The sequence below is a fragment of the Trachurus trachurus genome, assembly GCF_905171665.1.
Source record: "Trachurus trachurus genome assembly, chromosome: 4".
NCBI classification, from domain to species: domain Eukaryota; kingdom Metazoa; phylum Chordata; class Actinopteri; order Carangiformes; family Carangidae; genus Trachurus; species Trachurus trachurus.
This window is the reverse complement of record NC_139898.1, coordinates 14,254,704-14,272,396: the sequence shown is the minus strand read 5'-3', so window position 1 is coordinate 14,272,396 and position 17,693 is coordinate 14,254,704. Positions and strand designations below refer to the sequence as shown.

The 17,693-nt window shown below is 39.2% G+C and overlaps 2 protein-coding genes across 2 annotated transcripts in view; one reads left to right on the top strand and one right to left on the bottom strand.

Annotated features, from left to right (window-relative positions):
• The window catches only part of sema6bb (sema domain, transmembrane domain (TM), and cytoplasmic domain, (semaphorin) 6Bb), a 142,057-nt gene extending 132,939 nt beyond the window's left edge, over positions 1–9,118 (bottom strand). Inside the window, exons 1-2 of the mRNA XM_083969624.1 lie at positions 8,266–9,118; positions 6,605–6,678 (exon numbers count right to left, since the gene is read on the bottom strand). The gene's annotated coding sequence lies outside the window, so the exon portion shown is untranslated. The remainder of the gene's footprint in view (positions 1–6,604; positions 6,679–8,265) is intronic.
• Positions 7,985–17,587, top strand: plin3 (perilipin 3). The gene is made up of 8 exons (XM_083969626.1): positions 7,985–8,130; positions 11,864–11,953; positions 12,184–12,379; positions 12,699–12,781; positions 13,453–13,684; positions 15,803–16,143; positions 16,468–16,686; positions 16,881–17,587. Exons 2-8 carry the CDS (start codon positions 11,885–11,887, stop codon positions 17,019–17,021), a joined length of 1,281 nt encoding a protein of 426 aa, XP_083825752.1. The 5' UTR covers positions 7,985–8,130; positions 11,864–11,884; the 3' UTR covers positions 17,022–17,587.
• The last annotated feature ends 106 nt before the right edge of the window (positions 17,588–17,693 follow it).

Here is a 17,693-nt window from a genome sequence, read left to right as displayed (position 1 = left end):
TAGGCTTCAGTTACTTGCCTGTGATTGGCCCGACCACATTCCACTCAAAAACAGTCAGCCAATCAGAGGAGAGGTTCTCATTCTCTCTTCTGATTGGCCAAATGACCTGTGCCTGCTAGAGCTCCAGAAAGAGGCAACAGAAAGGGGCAGTAGAAACGATATTAAGCAGATCACAGGTACTCAAAACCAATGATACATCTTGTTAGGGATATCAGCAGGTAAATAAACCCAGAGAAAAGTGCACAGCATGGGGCCTTTAAATGATTTATGTGATTGTACCTCTGTACTTTTACTAAAATTATCTTTTGAATGCAGGACTGTTAATTGTAAAGAAATATTTCTTTATGGCTGTATTGTTGATTTTCTTGAGTATATCTTCAAACAGCTGCTTTGGGTGCTTAGGAGTTGTTTTAGGGAAACCCTGCGTGTAAATAGGCTACTGGATATATGCAAGGGAGGATGGTAGACTTCCACAACGACTCTCAATATAGGCTACATACTGTAGCCACTGCTCTACTCTATTTTAATATTAAACAGCCCTCGAAAAGTTTTTTCTAAATCCCCAGATTAGTTTATTATTCTGTTTCCTGCTACTTCGCATACAAATGATTTAGGATGCAAAAACTTTGAGCCATGTTCAACAAAAGAACTTTCACCATTTCATCTCCTGTCAAAGTTTGTGTGCTGACAATAAATAAATAAATAAATAAATATTCATTTTGTTCATCCATTTCCTTTTATCCCACTCGATGTGTCAGAGCAGGCAGACAGTAGACCTGAGCCAGATAAAAAGGAAAAGAGCTGCCACGAGAAAACGAGGAAGCTTAGCAAAAAAAAAACTACAACCTTTGATGGAGAATGCACTTTTTAATCTCTGTAAAACATGAGGAAAAGGGGAAGGGCAGCGCAGCCATCCTCCCCTCCAAGGTACAGTCAAAAGGCACGAGAGAATAATATTGAATGTGTCTCAGAGCTTGTTGCAGTAAGATGCCAAAGTTAGATGAAGCTTTTGTTTGCTGAATTCCATTTCACCAGAAGTATGATGCAAAATAAAGATTCCTCAGTCTCCAATGTGACCGTTTTCTGTCTCACTGATGTAATCACATGATTCACCAAACTATGAATAAAGACACATAGATGGCATGCAGGGTTCATGTGATCAGACACAGAGACTCCACAGACGCACCAGTCATTCTGGTCACTCAACTTAAAGAGTTTAGCTATTTCACAATCAGCTCTAGGACCATTCTCTCATAAAAACTCTTGTGTTTTACGGCCCATCTGAACATTTTTTTCTTTAGCAGTCCGTGAATCAAAATTAATAAGAAAATTCCTCATAGCAAAAACAAATATTTATATTTGTGGCAGCACTTTTGAATGGCTGTAGTAATTATGACAGGAGAATAGCAGGAAGTCATGTGACCTTACATAGAAACAGAGCTGCAAGGTTGTCATTTTCTAGTTTAAGTGATATATTCAACTGTCCGAACAATAATTTCCTATTATTTTAAGAAATGTAATATTAGTTTCATTAATTTAGTTACATTAGTTTCCTTTTCCCATTTTTGTATCTTTGACTGAAATTATAGGCTATAATGAACAGGCTATGTATGATAGTGTTATCAAAATAATCAAGAAAGTCCATGTCAAGACTGATAATGACTAGCGCTGTGAGAATCTGTATCAAATGAAAATACAGAAAATGACCTTGATAGAGACGGTCCCTGGTGTGAGGCTCTGCTCCAGTATTCATGCAAAACATCAAGGCAGTGAGCTCCATCCGAATTGTTCCTCATCTCAGCGTGACACGCAAACAGTAAAGAAAAAAGATCTGAACAACACAGCTTTGTGTGGCTGTAAATGAGAGCAACAAAAGGTCTTCTTTCATAAATGATCGTTACTTGTTCATCTCTTGAATGTGAAAAAAAGCATACTCAATTTTATATTTACCTATGTTTTCATAACTTTTTTCCATTAACCACAGTTTGTGCACAGATGTTTTATTCATTTATTCATAAAAGCACTTTGTTTTGTTATTCTCCAGAGCTTCGAGTTTAAAGATGACATTGTAATTAATGCTTTAAAGTAAACTTAAGTGCTGATTACTTTTAAGATTTAAATTGTCTAAATATGGAATAATTTACAGTCAGTGTGTAAACAGATTTGATCAGCTTGTTGTAAATTAGTTGAAACCAATCTGGCAGACTTTATTATCACTGTGAGGTACTGCAGAGGCAGCCATCAATCTGTCATGATAAATGTGGTGCAGAGATGACAAGGTAGAGGAAATGAGATGGGATATGGTGTGGGAAGAGATGGCAGAGAGAGGAGAGGGCAAGCACACTTTGCTATAAAGAGATTTGAAAGAAAATGCTATTGAAAAAAATGTGGAAAACTATAAAAGACACAAAAAATATACTGAAAGGGACGAGGATCAATACTAAAACACGCCGAGGTATCTTTTATACAGGGAGCAGAGCGAAATAAAGGAAAGCTTGGGGAATCAATGTACGATAAAAAGGCATGCACTCCTCCTCACCTCTCCAAGTCACAACAGATCGCGTTTTTGTTTGGAGAAGGGTCACAGTAATGTGCCATCGCTGTCAAAACTCATATAATCAAAACCCTAAAGAACCATAAATATTTCAGGGCCAGTCGGCTCCTTCCATGTTTCCTGTCCACCTCCGCTGTGGCAGCTGACCCGTTGTCAGGGCTCTAGGGTGAAATAAGCCCTCCAAACTAAACAGGGGAGACCCGGAGAAATAGAAAGGCAGCTGCTGGGATTCAAAAAAGATGGACAGTCACAAAAAACACAGTATGAAGAAAAAGTGCATCCTCTGTGGAAGCAAATTTGAGGTTACCTGTTGGTCCATGGCAAGACACAGTTCTGTTATTAGTTGCTTTTCATTTTGTATATGGCTACAGTGACCTGGCGTTTCCCATGTTCTCACACTGACGCTACAAATCTTTTAGATTATGTGTTTTTAAGGTCTGCTAGAGGTTCCCCACAAATCACTTTTCTAATATCCTTTAAGCCGAAGGCACAACAGTCATAAAACGTCTGTAGACAGTTAAGTTTTCCTCGTAGAGCAATTTTACTCAAAAGATTAAAGACCATTACGGTCGCAAAAAGTTTAATGCATAAAGTTAATGACCTCTATGAGCTTTCATTTTGAGCCTTCACTTAATATATGGACAGACTTTCTTCCAGCCTTAAACTCTGATGTATGATGTATGGATAGATAAACCCTATAGACCTAAAACTAGTGTCCAATATAATCAGAATCAAGGACATGCAAGGATGTTTATTAATTAAAAAGACTGTAAAATGTTACCTTGATGCTGGCATGTCGATGCTGTTGGGAGATTTGTTTAAAATAATTGAATAGGATGCCTTAATGCAAGTTGATTTCTTACTGAGAAGGTCAGTACCTCTTATGTCCGTTGTCTGGTACATTATGAAGCAGTTGGTTAGCTTAGCTTAACATAAAAACTGGAAACTGGGGGAAACAACAGCCTGGTTCCATCCAAAAAAATCCAAATCAACACCTCCGCAGCTTACTAATTAACACGTTATATCTTCTTTATTTCACCTGCACTGAAAAAGTGAAGAAAAAAAATCTGCAGTTTTACACTAGGTTACAATAGGTGCCACTGATTCTCAACAGGGAGCAGTGAAGGAATACTTCCACATGAAACAAATGACACATGATGTGTTAATCAGTGAGCTGTCGAGGTGGTGGGTGGATTTTGTTACCATTTGATCTATTTTCAGTCTTAATTACCAGGCCAAGCTAACTGGCTGCTGGCTAAAGCAGCCAGTTAGTTAGTTAAATCTTCTTATTCAACTTTTAGCTAATATCAAAAAATATTAATGCTAAATGCTGTACACCAGCCTCATTTCAGTTCCAGATCATGATCATACTCTGATCAATACAGTGGTGTAAGATGGAATAATAATGGACATTGTGCTTACCAATATGTGACAGAGGTCTGTCTCCTGTCTCCTTATTTGTTCAACATGACAGAGTAGTTGTGTCAAAAAACGTACACATCACGCTGGCCTCGGTTATGCCTTATTAATATGCTATTGGGCAGTGTGTAGTGAGGGCAAAGGTTCATATCCAGTTTCAACCTGGAGATGATTTGTTGCTATGTTGCATGTTACTGATACCTTGTGTTGCAGGCCTCCGGAAATTTGTTGCAGGATGTTGGAAATAAGATTCCCATCAATGGTGCGGTGCAGATGAAACCAAGCAGATCTGGTCAGCTATTAATGGACGGAGAGTAATTTCTACAGTTTCGTGGCTGCTGACAATGAAGAGCAGAAGGTGAAACACGAGGGAAAACTGATACTTTTGTGATGTAATCTGTTCGCACTGCACCTGAGAGCCTTGATTCAGTAGTAAAGATAAAACTGAGCAAATGTTTTTTTATTGCAGTATGCCTGTAATGCTCCTTCCGTTGCTTAGCAAAGACCTTGTCCTTGTAATACTGCTCTCTGATGATGGATATCTTATTGAAACTATTAATCTTCTACACAAAACGCTTCAAAGACCCAAAACTCATGTGGGGTTTTGAACATAAAAAAAATGTTCTGTGACTAGGAGGGGGGTTATAATTTTAGAGAAAAGTTAAATTTCAAAAAGCATTGTGTTCCTACAACAATGAAGAGATGTGTATTTCAGTAGGTGGGGTGGATTTATGGAATGGGTTGGCAGAGGAATTGAAAGGATGTATTAAAATTAGGCAAAAAAATAATAAAATAAAAGAAAATGTACATAAAATATACAGATGAGGAGGGATTAGTTAAGATATGGTATCTATGGTATCTATTATTTATCATTTATTTAAGAAGAGTCACTTAATCTAACACCAGGCATTTTTGGGGGGCTGCATTTAAATGTTAAAGTGAATATTTATTTTCAATAGAGGACAAGAGATATAATGGGGTAGGACCACATCACTGTATATTTCCACCTACACCTTTTCAAACAATGATTTGTTGTCAATTGTTTGTTTTGTCATTGATGATAAATGTTTTTTGACCAAAATAAATTCAGATCAAATCAAACATATGGTGATACCTTCAGCATCTCAGTTGGTTGTGGTTTTTGTTTGTTTGTTTTTTATTGACTGAGAGTATGGACAATTTCAGCGGCTATTATACTGAATGCATGCAAATCTGTTCTGCTTCTGCATCTTGCATACTGCATTTACCCTTTTTTCACCATTTATTGCAATACCTTTGTTGCCATGGATTAAAGCAATGTGTATTTTCCCATTTCTATTATGACCAGATTTGAAAGAAGGCATTTGATTCATTATGAAAACAGCTCAAATGTCTTAAGATAATTCCATATAAATAAGATTTATGTGTCATACCCATGAAAATGTGGTCATATTGCCAATTTATTTCTGTTATCATGAAAGGTATGTCTCCAGGCAAAAAATGGAAAGAGAGAGAGAGAGTGGGAGAGTAGAGTGATCATTTTACTCTGGGGGATGAGTGATTTTCCTGTTATCTACTAATCTTCAATTACTCAATATCCAGAACAATTTAGGCCCCAGTAACTGATCCATTGAAGCAGAGTTAAGAGTTGAGCAGGAACAGATGAGAACCTTCAGGGTACAGGTTGGTAACTCCTTTGCAGTAGAGTGTAGCACTGCTGTGCATGTGGATGTGTGTTTTACTAAAAGGGGCATAATGCAGAGGTAAAATTACACTGCAATACATAAAGATAAACAATACAAGGGAAACAAGTCTTTCAGCTGTGGTCAAGACAACACACCCATGTTTACCACCTCTGGCTATTTTCTCTCTAACCAGTTTTCTCTGCTGCCAATGTTAAACTTGACCAAAACAAAGCTACAACAGGTTCCATTCAACAAATTTGTGATAGCAACACAAGAGGTAATCTGTTTCCTTTCTCTGGAGCCTGGTGCAGGCATTTGGGAAAATACAAAGGAACACATAATGAAGACTGTAATGACTTGAATAATGAAAATCCTCCCCAAATGAAAAGGGAGAGTTAATAGAGTGCTGGTGATGATGATACACAGCATCTAGTAGGGGGAAGTCACTGAATTGGTTTTACAAGTAGGCTACACACAGTAATATGTGAATTCCACATCAAGAAGAACAGTTATGTGGAAATCACATCCCACACGATGTAATACTGTAAGTACATTAGGTGAATGCAACTATTGTCACAGTCTGTCCTCCTTTACCATCCATGCCCCATTTTTCCCGGAGATATTAAAATATTAAAATATCAAATATTAATATTTAATACAGAAAGACTCTCTGCTCTGAAGTTGTAGTGTTTCTAAGATCTTAGGGATGTAAATGTGAATGAGCTCTGCATGGGTGAGGCCATAGGAGAAAAAAAAAGTTGACTTAATGGGTAAAGACTGCCCTCTCAGGGTTTACAATGTCAATTGCAGTTAATATGGCTGTTTGCCTTTCCACACAGCTCAGACAGTATAGGATAGGAACGTGGCCACATTTACATTCAGGATGTGTTTAACCACTAAGTAATTAGTTGTTTTCAATGCACACTTAATCTACAGTTTGAAGTTGAAAGGAAAAGTTTTTACTTACAATATGCTTAGATTTCTGTTGGAGCTCTCTTTTGGATTTCATCAGCAGAGGAGATTTGTACAACATCACGGAGTCTGGAGAAGACATGAGTTAACAAATGTTAAAAGAAGCATAAATTAGACAATGTTTCAAATTTGCACTTGAATACAGTGGGAATCACTAGACTCCACAATGAGATGTTATCACATCACGTAAGTCATGATAGGATACAATTGCAACAAAACATTTGTATTGCAATTACATTGGGATACATTGTGATTCTTTACCTTTTTGGAACTGCAAATTATGTCCCGAAAAGGAAAACTTTGTCATTTTCTGAAGATGTAGTTCGCAGTCTGTTCATCTCATTTACTGTAAATACCTCGTAGTGTTGCACTATGGAATCATCAGGCAGACAGACCGACCATCACAGTCGTTAAGTGTTTTACTACTAAAAACTTCAATTTGTTTACATTATAAAAGATTCATACTTGGCATCCAAGTATCAATACAATTCTATCACACAAAATATCACAATACTGGTGGTAGCCTAACACCCTTTTGAAATTTCCCCAGCTCTCTCCAGTTTAATTTACAGTACTACCAGCCAAAACTTTGGACACACCTTTTCAAAACTACGAAGGAACATATAATGATTATGACGTAAACCCAAAAGTGTTAATTAAAACAAAAGTGTTAAGGTTCACCTGATCTAAACCCAACTGAGATGGTTGGGAGTTGGACCGCAGAGTGAAAGCGAAACAGCCACCTCTGGGAAATCCCTCAAGACTGTTTGTTGGAAAACCATTTCAGGTGACAACGTCATGAATCTGATGAAAGACCGTCAAGAGTGTGCAATGCTGTTATCAAAGCGAAAGGAGGTGGCTACTTGAAAAAAATCTAACACATTCACATTCTGCTTTAATCCCATATGTGTTCCTTCATTTTGATGTCTTCAGTATGAATCTACATTGTAGAAAGTAGCCTAATAAAAATAAAGACCATTGAATGAGAAGGTCCAAACTTTTGACTGGTGTAGGCTAATTTCTTATTTCTGCCAAACAAAATGCATCCATCCTTATATGGCTATTCATGCATATCTCAAATGAAAATCAAACAGAGCCACAAGCACAGACCTCCACCAAGGCAAGTGTCAAACACAATACACTAGACTTCATAGAAAGGGGCAGAGTATGTCCTGTTAAAGGACTCACTGGGAGGTGAGTGAGTCCACAAAGTCATTGTCACACTAACGTTATAGAACTACAACCTGCATTATCCCGTGAAGCCTATTTACATTCATTTGCATCGGGTTGGACAGCTAAACCCTGTCGCTCCTATGCTGTGATTTAATTGGTTTAAAGTTGAGAAGACAATCCCACACATACACACACACACACCCTCCGCCCAGCCCTGTGTTTTCTGGCTCTACAGTGTAGTTGTACAGAGAAAAGGCGCTTTGTTTGCCAGGGGGACTGGACGGGTTCATTGACCGGTGTCACACCGCAGGTCACGGCAGGACACAGGAGCAACAAACTGCCAGTCAGGTCAGTGGGGTTGTTTTTTTTAAAAACCATTATTCTCCGTTTGGTAAAGTTAGCCACGCTGAGCCAGGTGCTCCCGCTGTTTAGACAACAACGTTACTTCCCCTTTGTGGACTTTAGGAAACTTAGCCTACTTACTTATGTTGTTACTGCCGAAGAGCGATGCGTCTACTCTGAGCAGAAGTTATGACAAATTAAAGGAGGAAACGATGAAACAAAGAGTTTGTATTTGCTGAGGTTACGTTTGTTCCTGCTCTGGGTTAAAGTTCAGCCACCATAAAGTGGAAGAAGTGACAGCTGTCAAGTAGGAAGTAACATAACACACTGCGCCCCCTACAGGGTGAAAAACATGGATAATAACAATTTATTATTATAGGGAAGTAAAAAATATATAGCCTAAAATAAAATAAACTTTATATGAAGGTCTTATAATAAATCTATGGTCATCTTAAATATGCTTTCTGTGGGCTGCTGGGAATCCTCCTCCTACTCTTATCACAAATGTACCAAGCTGTTGCATGTCCTTTTTTTTTTTTTTTTTTTTGCTGCAAGTTGGATTGATTCCTCACAAACTGGACAATCTCTTTGTGACTGCGAACCCAGAGTATTTTATATTAGATGTCATATTGTGTTAAGGCAGTGGCTCCCCAGCCCCTTCAGCTTTGAAAATGAAGCAATCTCCTGTGTCGACACAAGCTCTGAACACCTCAACCAGTGAGTGACTTCTATCCTCTCAGATTGTTTCATTTTAGGCTTGAAGAAATAAAGTAATCCAGTGTTTCACATGAAAAAAAAACTGAAGCTTTAAGTTTTATGTGAGAGATTTTACTTTGCTCCTTATCCATTTATCTCCCGTGCCATGCCCCCCCTGGAGCAGCCAGACCTGACCCCACTGATCTCACTCTATACTGTTTTAGATTTAACTCAAATATAAAAGACATTTTTAGTTGTAAGAAAACATCCCACCTCCCATTATTATACGTTTCTCCTTCCTCATCATTAGCATCATTGGGAGCTCTTTGACCCACTTACTAGTCACGATCTCTCTTTTTGTTTCCACTCCGCCACTGTCCCCTATGAGAAGTGTCTCAATACTTTCCTGGAGGTGTACCAGCTTGTCCATTAATATCAAAGGTCACATAGAGCAGGTCACATAGAGCTTCAGCTCCGACATGTGTGCAGTCTTTTCTGAAAGAGGATGGTGTGGCTCAAAACCATTAAGAGGTGACAAATAATACATGGAGTGAAACGGGGAGAAGCCAGATTGGCTCTTTATGAGTGGTTTGCTGGGATCAACTTGTCACCCAGATGATCATTTCTGAGTCTGAGACAGCTTGGTTGTGTTGCATAACAGTAATCCTCATACTATTATGTACCATGCCTCTGAAAATTATCTCGGGTTCATGTCACATTTGATAACAGGGAGGATCGTGTCAGACTTTGCTTTGTGATAAGTGACGATCCCATCAACTGCCTCTCAGGGAAAGGAAAAAAAAATGTTGCTCAACAAAGCTGTTGCAATAAAATGCAATTTGCAATCACACAGAGCCCTGAGAAAACGTCTGGGAAAGGAGAGGTCATGAAAACATCAGAGAGAGTACTATATTTGCTATGACATTTACACAAGTGTGTGACATGATGAATATATATGAAGGTCTTCCATTGTTTGGAACCACAGTGCAGTGTGTCGGATATGAGCATTGCTTTTCCATCAACAGGTCTTCCATTCAGGTCGACGTGTAGCCTAATTTATCTGAGCATTCACTGTGGAGGCCACGGCTGGCTGGACGCAGTCCTCGTGCCTCTGCTGCATGTTCCTCCTCCAGTATGATCCCCGGGGGTCATGTCCTTCTTTGACTCATCTGCCCTATACATCGGGTCAAGCATGTCAAACACTTGTTAACAGTGTTGCAGGAAAGACAGTCAGGTCGATTGGAGAGCATCTCTGTCTCTCTGTGCCATCTGGTGGAACAGTGGAACAGACAGATGTTGTCCACATGTTGGGAGCTCCAGAAGGAGAAGGGAGAGATCTTGCCTCAGAGGGGGTGTTTTCTATTTGCTAATGCGACCCCTCACTCCCTTCACTTGCAAGTCTTTGTTTTTTTTCCATCACTTTCACTATTACTTAATTAGTTGTTTTGCAGATTGATGATAATATTGGAATTTAGTGTGATTTTTCTGAAGGTGATAAGGCTTTTTCCTTGTGTTGAGCAATATTTAATTAACTCCAATGAAATTGTTTTCTCTCGCTAGAAGACGTTATCAATATGGTCATACATAATAAGAGCTATTTAGTAGTATTTTGAAAATTAATTAAGGTTTAAAGTTGCTTAAGTAAAAGTGCCCAAACCTCATTAAATCCAACATCTCAAATGTGAAGAATTGATAGTCGTCTGTGATAGTGGATTTGTTCTGAATGGCCGGTTGGATTCTGGGAAATCAGAGTTCACTTTTTGCCACTATTTTTCTTTGTAGTGTATATGTATTGATTCATCAGTCAAGAAAATAAGACATCAGTTCATGATGATAAAATTTGTGTTGCTCACACCCTAGAAGAAGCATGTTAGATGGGCAGTGGGGAAAGTGATGTCACTCATCTTGTGCAAAGTTGAGCCTCTGCTCATTTGATAATGACACTCTATCTCCTCCTGACTTGAATAGGAAGTAGATATATAATTGGACAATTGACAGAATAAATTATGGGTGTATTTTACCATATTCTGCAGGGCTGATAAGTATGACATTGAGTTTTAATTTAAGGCAATACGTCACTGTATTAGGCAGTGTAGTATAGGGTAATTTTTATCTAAAGCTGTATTTCATTATGAATAACTCTTTAAGCCTGGTTTTCATTTAAAGCAATATTTTACACTGGTAGAAGTGCAGTATTAGTTAATATTTCACTTAGCAGTCTTCACTTGATAAATAAATGATGAATGATATCCATAGGTTCATTCTGCCTGCCTGCCTGCCTTCATGGCAGCTTGTGAACAATCAATCTCCAGCGGGTTCACATTCTTACCATTACTCTGTGCTTTTCTCTGACTCTGAACTATAATTTCAAATTAGACCACTTTGCATACCCCTAGAATCATATCTCATCATTTATAATTTCAGTATTCATTATGTTTTCTATTCATGTACAGAGAGTTTGATGCTAAAGCAAAGATCACCTTGAGGTGCCACTGCTGTTTCACTGCATGGGGGAAACAGGCCTGAGCTGAATTCTGTTTTATTCTTTTGCACATGCTTATCGTACACCTTGAACAAACAAACACTGGCCATTTAACCATCATTTCATGGACAAATTTTAGATTTTGACTTAATTCTGTCAAGATTAAATTTTGTTTTAACACACAGAAATACAGCTGTGGAAATAAACAAGAAAAATCTAAATTGCAGATTTATCATTATCCACATTTCGACTCTAAACTTTGACACAGACACTTAAATTGTATGCTTGGCTCTGCCATTTTATTTTTTTAAGTGCAGTTTCTTCCTCATTGCATCATAGTGTTGACAAATTAATTTAACACGGCTCAGTCGCTTTTCTGCCCACATTACAATGTCTTACAAGACAGCGATTCTATTTCCAAATTCATGAGGCACCAGTTCTCTGCAAGATAAAGTATATCAGCCACTTAAGCAAAGAATATCAGAGAGGAAGATGTATTTCATCATGCATACCAAGCGATGTGAGGTGAATCTGTTTCTGGCTCTCTATATTCCATGTCAGAGATTGAATCCAGCAGTCACAATGGCAGACAGTGGGAAGACTAATGAGAGCGGAACTGCAGCAGCAGAACCAGCTAATGGAGACCAGCAGGTGAGAAACACTTTGACCCAAAATGACACCTATTACAAAACTCAGGCATATTACGAACTCATTTGACGCTTAGAATTTCCCCCATTTTATAAGCTACTGTGAGGAATCAATTATTATTAAAAACCCTGCACTGAAATGAGCCTTATTGTATAGAGAGAGGATTGTATATCTCAAATGTGGTTTCTTTTCAATGACAGCAATGGTTGTCTTTGTGTTTTTATTTTTCCTAGAATGTTGTTTCTCGAGTGACCAACTTGCCCCTGGTCAGTTCAGCTTGTGAGGCAGTTTCCAGTGCCTACATTAGCACCAAAGACAACGTGCCCTTGTTGAAGGGAGTGATGGATGTAGCAGAAAGTGGGGCGCGAACCCTTGGAACAGCTGCCACCACGGGGTCCAAGCCTCTTCTGGACATTATAGAACCACAGCGTAAGTTCGCCTCCCTGTGAAGAGTATGATGTAATATATGTGCAATGACAGCGCTGAAATGCACTATAAAAGAATGTCAGGTCCCTCGTTACCTCTGGGCTCGAATACACCATTGGAATAAAAAATAAGTTGTTTCTCCTGAAAATAAAATTTGCAGATCTTGTTTTTTAATGGTTTTAACAGAATTAAAATTCTTTAGGTTTTTACTGCACAGTGAAGATCTTGGGATATCATTCCTCTCTGATACATTTAATAGGATTCGTGTCACATTTTATTCCTATGAAGATCTAAGAAAATGTCTTTTGTGTGCTTGTTTCAGTTGCCACAGTAAATCAGTATGCATTGAAAGGACTGGAGAAGATGGAAGAAAAGCTGCCTATCCTTCACCAACCAGCAGACAAGGTCAGACAGAAGCATTGCTACTTACTATTATGAAGGCAAATAATACATTTGAGACCTTTTACAGTATACAGGCTGCTGATGCTCTGTTGTCTTCTCCTTTTCACTGTACATTTAGGTTGATTCATCATACCATTAACCACTAGCACATTAGACCATTTATTTTGTTATTTGTTGTAGTAATATTCACATTTAGACATCAAGACAACCTAAAAACACAAGCTCTGGTAGCTGCCAGCTTTCTAAATCAGTCCAAAAGTTGCACACACATACACACACACATACACACTGGTTACCTTAGCAACGATGTTTACACTTCACAGTATGTGAACAGTTAGTAAAAATAACTTAGCCACAGGTTAAACTGCATACAAATAAAAATTAAAAAAACAACAACAGATGGTTTGACCACAGTCTTTCTTTTTCCTTTGATACAGTGAATGGCTAGAGCATAAGCAGATAAGAGAAGATTAGACTCTCTAGTCTTCACTTTTCATACTGCTGTACTGTACCCTGCATTAGCTATAATGCACTCCAGCTGCTACTTATAGACCAAATTTTCCAAAATGGCATATGTGTGAATATTATAGAGTACCGGTATGTAGAAAACACAGAATAGCACCACCATTAGTCTCCAAGCATGCCACATAATCTTTTTTAATTTTGTCTCTCAGGTGGTGTCGAACACGGTTGGTATGATGTACCAGTCGGTGACGGGCGCCAAAGATGCTGTGGTGGGGGCTGTGATGGGTGGTGTCGAGCTGACCCGGTCAGCAGTCAGCGGAGGTATCAGCACCGTCATGGGCACCAGGATGGGCCAGATGGTCAGCAGTGGGATGGGCCTGGCCCTGAGCCGATCTGAGGATTGGGTCGATCAGAACCTACCGGTCACTGAGAGGGAGCTGGGTCAGTAGCTGTCCAAAATGTGGAAAACATAATCGGTCCATAGCAAATCAGGGCAGGAGAAAAACCCAAATATTTCGTGCCGAGGTATAGACAGGTGTGCTTTGACAGTTGGATCAAATGAAGCTGAAACTGCAATTGAAATGTATTATTTATGGATGACATGCATCCAGTTTTTTCCAAGTATTTATTACAGACAATCACAAACAAAGCTAAGCTAATATTTTATAACGTAGAGCTGTTTCACTTCTGTGCTTCACGAATAATTCTGATATAAAAAGTTTTAATATTAACAAGGCACTTGGAAGTTAGATTTAGTTATTGTACAATGTAATTCCTTGAAGTTCCAGATATATAAATCAAAGTAGAAGTGATTCCTACTTTGTTTCAAATTCAATTGGTTGAGTTATGCTTTTGCTTAGTTTTAGATCACAGATTGTACCTTTTTTAGGGAAACACTTTGTCCTTGCTCATTGCAATTCAGGAGCAGCTACACCACCTTCATTAGATTTGAACCCTTCTTGTTGTTCTTTTCATATTGCTCTGTTACATTTGTTACAAAAATAGTAGTTGGCACCCACTTGATCATATGAAAAGCACTTGGCAGTCCTTATATCATTTGCACTAAGCGTCATATAAAGAATTAATGTACGTATTCAGACTATAACTACAGTTTAATTCAATTTGATTTATCATAATTAATACAGTATGTGTAACACTCTTTATAGTTCCAATCAATTAATGAAATCTTTTTTTTTTTTTTGGTGTCTTAAACAGGAATCATGTGCTGCTGTGCAGCCACTTGCAACTCCAGTTTTGGAGCAAGATAGAGGAGCTTATTTAATGTTAGCCATTAGCAAAATGTTATTTAGCTTAGTCCCAAAAAGAGAGTGTGGAAAATATGCCAGGATTTAATTCCATGAGGAAGCACAAATGTTAGGACAAAAAGTGTTGAAGTGAAGTGTTATATAAAAGAAAGATGGTATTGCATGCTTTACAAAGGGTTGAGCCATAATAACATACAATGATAGCAACCACATCACATTCTCACAGGGTTAGTAGTATATAGCCGTTTGATCTTCTTTTTAAATCATTGGTATGGTTCAGCAGTATCGATTGAGTGCTGTGTAAGTCCAGGTGTCAGAATCAGTATTGGGAGGTAAAAAATGTTGTCAAAATATCTCTATTTGCCTTTTATTATGCGAGTCAGTACCCAACACTCTGTCTTTGCTTCATTGATCTTCAGATCAAAAAGCAAGTTTAATGAGACTGTCCAAATGAATTATGAGTAAAAAGGCAAGACAGGGTGGTGTAGCAGGATGGTGGTGGTCTTGATAAAAACGTTCTATTGTACAACAGTGGCTGGATCTCAACACATCAACGGCTGGTGCTATTCATAGAGACGGAGGAAGGACTTTCCAATGAACCTCCCCTCTGTTAACTTGGCCCATGAAGCACCTACGGTTTCCAATGCTCACAGCTTTGACACCTGCTACTGTGATGTCATGTTATGATGACAGCCAGCCATACTCCAGTGTAGGAGTAACCGTTCCTTTTTCTGATCTAGGGATACTGAACTGCACCAGTAATTGGTGGCAGCAGCAAAGTACCATCATGGAAGCAACTGGGAAGGATTTTGGATTTGTTCAGTAGTTACTGTGACATAGGCCAAGAGACCCACCAAAGTAGCTTTTAACACAGGCATAGGGAACTAGTGTTATTCTTCAAAGCTCTTAGCGTCCATAAACTGATGACTGGAGGGAGTGAAGTGACTCTCAACTGTTCTTGTCTCTCTTGAGCAGATGTGCTTTAACCCTGTCAAGAGTCAAGTAGCCTTGGAACAGATGCACCAGCTGGCACAGAGAGAGGGGAGCATCCATCAGTCAAAACATATCCACAAGCCCATGCCATACTGCATTATTTCAGTTTACTAACAGTTAAAACTAAAAAGCAAAAGAAAATCTCACAATGTGAGATGTAGTTTCCCTTTTAAGGGTGGATGAGCATGACATACAGTGCTGTACTCACACCTTTGTGCTCATCGCATTTAAAGCCAGACTTGAAATTCTATAGCTTTCTCTTGGCTATACAGTATATGACATTAACAAATTTCTCTTTCAGCCGCTGTAGCTGAACCTGCCACTGGTGAGGTGACTTCTCTGTCTGAGAGCCCCAGCTACTTTGTTCGCTTGGGGAAACTTTCTACCAAGGTGCAGGAGCGAGCCCTAGAACAGTCACTGCTCCGTGCGCGGCACGCCAGGGATGCAACCTATGCTTCAGTGGCTCAGATTACCAGCACACTGGACCTGCTAGAGAGTGCCCGTGCTAGCCTGGGTACCGCCAGTAACCAGATAGGAGGAGCCTCAGAGCAGCTGCTGCAGAGATGGACAGAGTGGAAGCAGAAGCAGGCTAGAGCTGGACAGACCGAGTCGGAGCCAGATGGGACCAAAGATGAATCTGAGGTCAGAGCTGAAGCAATCGGGAATTGAACAAATGGTTACTAACTAGATTATCTGTCCACTTCAGAGCATTTGCAGTGTGTAGTCTACTGTAGCCTATATTTGCAGCACATACTCCACACTTGAACAAAATGAAATATTGTGAGCAAGTTTCTCTGAGGGACTAAGACAAACAACAACTCTTATCTCAGTAATATAACAGACTTGTTGTGTGCGTTGTTTGTTGTGTTCAGATTTGTGTTTAGGCCGAGATTGTAAGTGAACAATACAGGTATGGAGTGACTTATTTTCATCTATCCTCCTTTTGATCATCTTCTCTATCCATAGCAACTGGAATGGCGGACCCTTGCCATGGTGCGTGGTCTGAGTGACCAGCTGAGGTCAGCATGCTCCAGTGTGGTCACCAGCGCTCAGGGTCTGCCAGGTGCAGTCCAGGACCAGCTGACCAGTGCAAGGCAATCAGCTGAAGAGCTGCACTCTTCTCTGGGGGACACCAGCACTCTCACTCCTCTCCTTCTGGAGCGGAGCCGTCACCACCTAACCCAAGTACTAAATTGCATTTTCTTTTGCTGCATCATATAATTTTGTGCCAATTAGTGTGTATTAATACCAGTGAGTGTTGTATTGAACCTGTATTAAACAGGAAACTTCAATACATTATTTAAACATGATTTGAAAATTGATCAATTGAAATTCAAACTATTGAATGTAGGCTAATAGTTACATCTGCTTGTCCCCAGGTTCAACAGTCTCTGGATGGTGTCATGGAGTACCTGCTCAACAACACACCACTCAACTGGCTGGTCGGACCCTTTGCCCCTCAGCTCACTGAGACGGCTGAGAGCGGTGTGGCGAAGGAGCAGGATGGTCCAAACAACTAGAATTTATGACTTGTTGTGTTTCTCCATGAGATGATAATCAGTGTGGTGACACAAGGCTGAAGTTCACTGTTAATGAAAGTGTCCTTAAATCCATGCAATCAATGTTTCCTTTATGATTCGCTAAATATGAACTTACTAGTTAATGACACTACATTTGTGATGAAAAAGTTAGATTAATTTAATTACAACTGAAAGTTCTGACCTGTGGCCTTAGAATATTCATACATTTCTGCACTTTATTATTTACGCTGGAAACGTTTTTTGTTTGTTTTTCATGCATTGAGGATAAAAAATCTCTGTGCCCTAACTACTGTTTGAAAGAGTTAGTTAATAAGTGCCTAGAATGAATTCAGATCATTCCCACAAGTAACCAACCTTAAATTCCCATTAATATAGGACACATGTATGCACACACCTATGGTGCTGTATTGGTCATGGTGCATTTCATTTTTCAGTTTTTAGATCTACAGTTTTAATTTCAGTATTTTGTGCCTGAAGCTTGATGTGTTAATGGGAGCAGCCAGCAGCTAATGAACTGATATGTCAATAAAAAAAATTGGACACGGCACACTGTGGGTGTCATGCTTGTGAACACATTGAGAAGAGTGTCATGTGTGAGTTTGGTGTTGTTTGTGGCATGTTTGATGTGTGTTTGGTGCCTGTGGTTGGGGG

What these genes read in the sequence shown, in the direction of transcription:
- plin3 (XM_083969626.1), top strand. Translation starts at nt 11,885, where the DNA reads ATGGCAGACAGTGGGAAGACTAATGAGAGCGGAACTGCAGCAGCAGAA. An exon ending in TTCACCAACCAGCAGACAAG is followed by an intron (nt 12,782 to 13,452) that starts GTCAGACAGAAG and finishes TTTGTCTCTCAG; the next exon opens with GTGGTGTCGAACACGGTTGG. An exon ending in GGTCACTGAGAGGGAGCTGG is followed by an intron (nt 13,685 to 15,802) that starts GTCAGTAGCTGT and finishes TTTCTCTTTCAG; the next exon opens with CCGCTGTAGCTGAACCTGCC.